At 37.9% G+C, this 8,261-nt stretch overlaps 1 protein-coding gene across 1 annotated transcript in view; it reads left to right on the top strand.

The window, feature by feature from the left end:
* The window catches only part of LOC118326931 (protein kinase C beta type-like), a 24,650-nt gene that overhangs the window by 8,842 nt on the left and 7,547 nt on the right, over positions 1 to 8,261 (top strand). Inside the window, exons 4-5 of the mRNA XM_035660096.1 lie at positions 4,062 to 4,144; positions 5,655 to 5,766. Coding sequence (XP_035515989.1) covers positions 4,062 to 4,144; positions 5,655 to 5,766 — 195 coding nt within the window. The remainder of the gene's footprint in view (positions 1 to 4,061; positions 4,145 to 5,654; positions 5,767 to 8,261) is intronic.

The raw sequence follows: 8,261 nt of genomic DNA, 5'->3' as shown, positions 1-8,261 counted from the left end.
GTGTGTGAGTGACAGAGCAGATTTATGAACAAAAAGCTCAAAAGTGTGACTGCATCCTTCACTGTTTTCTGTTACTCCAGTTCTCTGTTTCTGTCTTTCTGACGAACTGCAAACACACAAATGAATTCTCCACCCCCTCACATTGCCTCAAACCCAGCTGTGCCCCCATCCCTTCCTGCCCACACACACACACACACACATACACACGCACGCACACACACGCAATGTCTCTCCGTTTGACTTCATTTCTTCTTCATTCTTTCTTTTCCTCTCTCGTTGTTAGTTTATCGTTCATTTCCTTGTTTCATTAAGTTAAACCCTCAATCCTGTGTTTTTAAATGTATTTTGTTGACAGGGTATTTGAATAATCAATAACTAGTTATTTTTGTTGTTTCACAGTGGTTATGTTTATGAGACCTTACAAATGAACTCAAAAAGAGAAAAATTATCAAGAAAAATAAATGGTTTACACTAAAGTAAATAACGGTAAACCAGTAATAATAGCTCTCTGCTGACCTTTCACAAAAACAAACAATTTTAATTCACACAAATTAATCTTATGGCCTTTTAACCTCATTGTGTTACTATATTATACCTTTTTAATGGACTTTTTCTTTAGCCATAAGCACCCTGAAGTAACCCTAACTACACAATATCGGCTCCTGCGCTACTCGCAGTGCACACACCTGGATTTTACTCGTCTACAGTCTCAACACACTCTAGTTTCTACAGAGTTTTAACTGGAAAACTCAATTTACACCTAAAAATCTGTTCATTTTCATCCACTTTTCTCAGAGCTCTCCTAGTCGCTGCTGCTTACTCACCCTCTTTGCTCAACCACCTGCTCCTCGCTAGCTCCCGCCCCGCAGCCAATCACAACACAGCAAACCGACACGCTGTTGCATTGATGCGTGATGTAGACAGGTCCTGGAAGATAGCCACGTCTTTGCCTGTGTTTGCAATAGAGGCGGCACAATTAATTCAAATTTAATCGAAATCACAATATGACCAAGTGCAATATCTAAATCAAAGAAGCTGCAGTTTTTCTGATAAAGGTAAAATGTGTGACAACAGCATTATAATAAAGTACTCTAGTGTTGAAGAGATGCTTTGCCTACAAATGTTGTTCTCCAGTTGTAAGAAGACATGTTGTTTTTTGGTACAGACCCCAATGAAATTTTTTTTTTTTAAGTTTGCGTTAATGAAAGGTTAACACGTTTTGAAACTGATAAGCAGAACGAAAATAATTTTTTTGTATGAGTAGCCAATTCTAGGCATTTTGGATATGGTTAAATTTGGAACCATATTTCGGTTTCCAACCCTCCCCGCTGTCATCTTCTTCTTTTTTCTCCTTGCATTTCCCTTTTTCAGTCACCGTCCTCACAGTTTGTCTGTTCATTTGCATTACATAGTGCTACAAATGGACAGAGTTCAACCTGTTTACCGTCTTCACACCGAGCGTAATGTACATGTAGGTCGTCCAGGTGTCCACTCATGGTCCTCACTGACACAAATAAACACACACACATAAACAAACACAAACACTCTGTTGCTTAACTACTAATAACCTGTGGAAAGTGCAGTCAGCCGCCACAGTGCCTCATGAAAATGTAACGAGAATGTGAATAATTAAGATTAAACCAGAGCGAAACGTCACACTGTGTGTGTGTGTGTGTGTGTGTGTGCGCGCGCGGGGTTTGTTCTCTTTTCATTTGAAATATCGGTTGCTGAAACCTGTGTCAATGTTTTTCGTAATCATGTACTCCAGTTTGGTGGTGATGTGGAACGGAACTGATGTCTTAATTAAATATTTTGGTTAATACTGCAAGTCATTGCACAGTGGAAGTGGTTTAAATCAGCAGTGTGCTAGATTTTTATGTTAAAAAAAACATCAGTGATAAGAGGATAAACCACATAGCCGGGTTACAGTATAGAGCATTGACCTGTTCTATTTATATAAATGGAGTTCTGATGTCCGTGTATTCGTCTGTAGGAAGTGAACTGATCAAAATTTAAAGGCATGGATTGTACTGTATTTTTTCCATCTGGTCCAGAGTGAGACACATTCATGGATGTGTTTCTTCTGACTGTGTGCAGTTTAAGTCTAATTCTGTGCTTATTCGTACTTTTTTCTAAGCCTGCGGCAATAAATCATTTTCGTTATCGTTTGATTTGCAGATTATTTTCTCGATTTTAGAGTTTAGTAGTTTTAGTAGTTTTCTTGATTTAATAATACAAACAACTGTCCAAAACCAAAATAAATTCAGTTTGTTCTCATTAAAGAAGAAGAAAACTAGCAACATATTCACATTTGAGAAGCTAGAATCAGTGAATGTTTGGCATATTTCACACATAATTGATAAGTCCAAGATGATGTGTTCAAATTGTTTTTTTTGTTTAAACAAAAACCAAAAATATTTAATTTACGAACATATAAAACAGACAAGCACCAAATCCTTACTATTTGGAAGCTGGAACAAGGAAATGTTCAGTGTTTCTGCTGTGGCTGTTTGCACATGTAAACAAGAAGTGAATTGGAGAACTAATAATATATTAAATTGATAGTAAATGATATGCTGTGCGTGATTCAAAAGTTGCAAAGTAGTTCCCACTATTCAAATGTTATTACTGATTCCTTTTCATCTATACCTGTTCTTTTGAGCAGTGCTGTAGTCAAGACCACCTTTGTCCAAGTCCGAGAGTCCAAATGAGAGACACAGAGTCGAGGCCTAGACAGAAGAAAATAATGCTTTTGCAATTGCCAAGGAGATAGAGATTCAAGATGAATAGAGTAAACTTTATTGTCCCAGAGGGGAAAATCAGCTCACACGCACAAAAACATCACAAAGTCAACAGGAAAGAAACTTTTGAAGAGAGTTTTGGCAGCCAGGCGTACGATTGCAAGTGACATTGATTGCTAACCATGGTTACCAGGCAGCCAATGTCAATGCCTGTTTTAGATGGATTTTAAAAAATTGAATACCAATACCAATCATTTTCTGAACAAGCGTGCTTCATCTGTGGGGAAGTATAACATATGTATGCAATGTATGTTTTTCTGCACTGAGCTGAGACCAACTTGAATGTCTAGTGAGACCAAAGGCAAAGTCTGAGTGCAAACACCAAAGAGTCCGAGACAACAGAAATAAAGCCTCGGAGACCTTACTCGAGTACTACAGCACTGCTTTTGACAGACATAGATTGTCGTAAATGGAGCAATACTATACTTTGTCCCATGCATTCTCCAAAAAACCTGACTGGACCAATTAATTGGTCGATTATCTGCCATATCAGCTGATATCTGTACTCACGAGGCCAACGTTAGCATTCTCCCCTTGGAGAGAGAGATTGGGAATTGAGATTGGGAATTGTGGTGAAAGAGTTGGTTTTGAGCTCTTATGCATCCTGGTGTAAACATAGTCCTTCTTATATAATAGAAAATAATGACATAGATTCCTTGTTTTGATATTGGCATTATGTATCAGCTATTGGCAGCCCCGGTCTCTAAATATAATATTATATCAGTCCACCACTAATCCTTTTTGTGTGTGTATGTGTGTTTCTGTCTTAACCACCAGAAAGTCAACATTCATCCAAAGCCTAACCCTTTTTTTTATTTGTTTGCCTATTTAGTTTCCTTAGAAAAGGGGGTTGGGATCAGAAACCATGTGTTTGTATTGGGCAGAAAGCATGCAGGATATTTATTTTATTTATTTACTTCAAGCAGTCAAATCAAAGTGCAGAGCCTGCTGCCATTTAGAGCTGCCTCTGTGGGAAGTTTCCTGTGGCACCTTTTAATGTGTATGTGATTATGAAATATCCCACCATGCTTTGGTTGAATATAAAACCATCTAAACTGATGCAATAAAACTAAATATAGATGTCGACAGCAAGGAAGGAGCAAACGGGATCTGCTGAAATACGAGTAGCCTATTGTGCAATGACTAAATGCCACATAATTGACATATTGATTCATCTCTTTGTTGCTACTGTGTTGCCTTATTTGGCATCACAAGGAAGCCTGAGTTGACATACATTTTTTGTCTTCTCTCCTTTCACAGTGTGCTGTTTTGTGGTCCATAAGCGCTGTCATGAATTTGTCACCTTTTCCTGTCCGGGGGCCGACAAGGGACCCGCCTCCGACGTAAGTAAAAGAAGAGAAGCACGCACACACACATCTGGAAAAGATCTACACAACTAGCTTTATTTAATTTGCTGTAATTAAAAGGGAATCCACAGTGAAGCAGATCACTCGGCTCCATGTGTTTTAGGTTAACTGTTTATTATGCACATGGTTAGTGATTGTTTTTGCTTGTTTAGCAAGGTCAGCACTGGCTGTAGGTGTTTGTGTACTTCCATGTAGTTCCTGTATTTGCTGCTGCTAGATGAACGAACACACACACACACACACACACACAATGTAACCTCTTGTCCTCTCTCCTGCTGAGCTGTCAGCCCCAAATCACATTGAGACATGTCAGTAAAAAGAGAATGTGCTGCCTGGCTGCCTCAGGTTAATGAGCCAGTATCTCTCTTTCATGTACACACACACACACACACACACAAACACACACAATTTGTGAGTCAGCATGGATTTTGAAGTCATGTGACTGATGTTTATTAATCTGTAACTCCTCTGTTTTTTCTTTGTTTTTGTTATATCACGAAAGCTGTTCTGTTGTTTTTCCCTCTTTTTGAGCATCCTCCAAACTCTCTCAATCAGTACTCCATTTTCTGTCTCACTGTCAGTATTTTTACTTTTGCTATCTGTCATAATGGAGCAATAGTTAAAGGATCAGTTCACCCAAATAGGAGGAAAATATAAATTAAGTTCACCTCTAGTGTATTGATGTGGTAGAACAGGACAGATCTACTTTTAATCTCAGGGAGTTTTTCATGGTTTAAGCTCTAGGCCTCTTTGTTACAATTAAGGGGAAATCATCACGATGCACAACAAGATATTTTGGACTATAGAGATGTATATACTTTGTGGCAACAGTTTGGGGAAGATTTTTTCGATGGGTCTGTGCACAAAACAAGGTCCAGAATGAAGTGGTTTTCCCAGTTGGTGTGAAAGATCTTGACTGGCCTGCACTGAGGAAGGCCTGTCACATGAGCCTCTAGCTGAATGGGAGGAAATCCCTGCAGCCTGCGATATATGGTTTTATTCTGGTTGTAGTAACATTATATTTCACTTGCTTTAAGAGTAAGATGTTCAATAATCACATGTGGCTGTTCTGCTGTTCACTAAGGCTGCCCCCTCCACTACAGATACTCCTCGTCAATCAGTAGTTAATTAAAGTTAGTAGTTGACTAGTCGTTGCATGTTTATGATATTAATTTCATTATTTAAATACACGTTTATCTATTTTTTAACAGCTGCCTGTTAAATACTAACAGCAAGCATGGTAATGACTGTGAATGTGTCAGAACAACGAGCAAGGAGACTTAACATTTAGTTAATTTATTTCAACGTCTCACAAATTGTGCTGTTCAAAACATGGAATAAATAAGTTCCAGCTTCACAAAAACAAATACTTGCAGACTTATCAATACCATGGATGATGTGTAACTTTAACAGTTTAACTGGATTACCTAAATATTGAATTCAAGTGTCTTCTCTTTCTCTCCTCTCTGTGTTTCTGTCTCTGCAGGATCCTCGTAGTAAACACAAGTTTAAGGTCCACACCTACTCTAGCCCGACCTTCTGTGACCACTGTGGCTCCCTCCTCTACGGGCTGATACACCAGGGCATGAAATGTGACCGTACGTACACAAATGTGTGTGTGTGTGTGAGATCAGATAACACAGTTTGAGTGTGTGACATAAATGAACCCTTGTTCTTACATGTTGACAAACCTTTTATAGATGTAGAATTTTAAATAGGTCATACTGTGCTCATTTTCGCATAATATGGCCTCTTTTATATAGTCTTATATACTGATTTGCCTTTGGACGACATGTGAAGTTTGTCTACATTAATCAGTCAAAAGCACGTTTTTGTTTTTGCTTATTTTAAACTTCATCCAAACATCACTATATAGTATGTGAAAGTGTCTTTGTGATGCTTTAAATTTCAGAAAACTTCATACTTTCACTTTCAGGTGTCTGGGCCATGGGTCAGAAAACAAAGAAATGGCTTCTTAAAATTAAATCTGACTAAAATAATTATACGTTTTATTACTTTTTATAGCGTTCATAATCCACATTTTGCTTGTCGTTGATAATCACGATCTCTGAATTTAGATTGCATACATTATTTACAGTCATCGACCTGCTTATGAGTCATAATGAGACAGTTGAATATATATTATCGGCTTAATGACTGACAATTTGGAGAGATATTATCAGCTTCTCATAACAATGAGTGAAGCGTTTTTACATTCATGCTGCTGTGTCATATGTATGCTGACCATTTGCCTGTCGTTGGAAACAAAGACACAAACAGGAAGTGGGCTATATCTCTGCAATGCTGTCTCCAGCCATGACAAATATCATTTAGCGGGTAGACAGTTCCTCATTGTACTTGTGTGCAGCGCACAGTGTTTAATGGGCTCTGACTCGGCCTTTGCAGCAGTTTTTATACATTTATATTTACTCATCAGATGTATGTAAAAAGTCACATTAAAGGGGGGATGGTTGGTGTTTCTCCTGAAAATATTGGACAACACAAAGGTGTTGTCAGATTATATATTAATCCTCATAAACAAATACAGATAAACAAATACAGCGAGAGGAAGCTCTGTGTTTCTTGCAAATTTTATTCATATTAACAAATGATGTTTTTTTTTAGACTACACAAGAAATAATGGAAATGTAGACATGTCCCTGAAATCCACTTGCCTAGGTCAAATTATGAACTTTATATCCTATTATACAGAATATGAGGACAATTGGGGATAAGAATGATTTGGTCAGTATTTGGCACTAGTTAAATTTCAACTTGGAAAAGCAATAATGAACTTCTGTCAAACACCGATACTTGTGTTTTTAAGTTTCTCAGTTGTAGGAAGCAAGACCACATTGACCTTCTCGCCTGTTCTTTAAAAGTCTTACTTTCTGTATTATGAGCTTTGTACTAGAAGGACTTAAAACAAGGTAACAAGGCTCTTAAAACACAAACGAGGGATTAAGATATTTTAGATTTGCTACCATGAAGAGATGTGGTGTTCTGCACTTGTTTTAATAGAAAGTGTAGCTGAGTGGATCCAGATATTAGCTTGTTGCACATGTTTAGCACACTGCTGATGGAGATAGGAAATAAATTCATCAAAAGAAGTTATCATGGAATGTAAAACATACAGGCAGCAAAAGATTACCTTCTCCCTCTGCACCGCTGCACCACCTCCAGTGAGCCGAGTAAAATGTGGAGCATTGTGCATCAGAGCAGTCTGCCACTTAGTGGACAGAGTGAGAAATTACATCAAGAGTGCTTGAGTATTGTTTTTAGTGTTCATCGGTTTTTATGTTTGCCTTTGTATTCAATGCAAATGAATCTAAAACAATCCAAAAGTAAAGTAGTTTAGTAAAATTGTATTGCTATAATTAGTCAGTAAAGTCACAGTATTGTAGAATTTTGTACAAAATTCATTTATTTACTGTTTTAGTTAAATCCAAATTTAAAATTCAAATTTCACTACAAGGTATGAACAAATACATAAACCGTGTGCCAGTTAGGGCCAGTGTAGAATACAAGATTTGTTGCCCCAGTTTACCTGTTACAGACACATTTCTTAGGTCTGAGACAAAAACCCTCGAGTGGGCACGGCATTCGCAACCTGTCACATCACAACGGGTCCTCTAGTGTGAGCGCTCCCGAAACGGATCCCGACCATGTCACAAGTTGCCCGAGAGGCTGCGTAAATTTTGAAACATGTTTTGATTTAATCTTAGCCAAAAATAAGATGCACTTGTAGCAGATTGGGACACTGAAAAAGAGTTTGACTAAAAGTCTGAGTAGTAAAGGTCAGTTTATCAGCATAAGCAAAAAATGGTCCCCATGTCTTCTTAAAATTGTTATCCTCATTTTTTTAATGTTAACAAAGTGGAAGATATCTCTAATCCAAGAATGACGAGTTGGTGGAGCGGGAGATTTTTCACATGATAAGAATCAGGCGCCGAGCCATGAGAGTTACAAAAGCTATAAAGTTCTTCATATAATTCGATATCGCAGGCGTGAGGGTGGCTCAGAATAAAGCGGTGATTGCAGATGGTTTGACAGGCATGGATATAATTTCCAACCAGAAGTTATGCATAAAGGG

Source organism: Morone saxatilis, unplaced genomic scaffold, assembly GCF_004916995.1.
Source record: "Morone saxatilis isolate NCDOM2014 unplaced genomic scaffold, NCSU_SB_2.0 Contig17, whole genome shotgun sequence".
NCBI classification, from domain to species: Eukaryota; Metazoa; Chordata; class Actinopteri; family Moronidae; genus Morone; species Morone saxatilis.
This window is presented reverse-complemented; position numbering and strand designations above follow the sequence as displayed.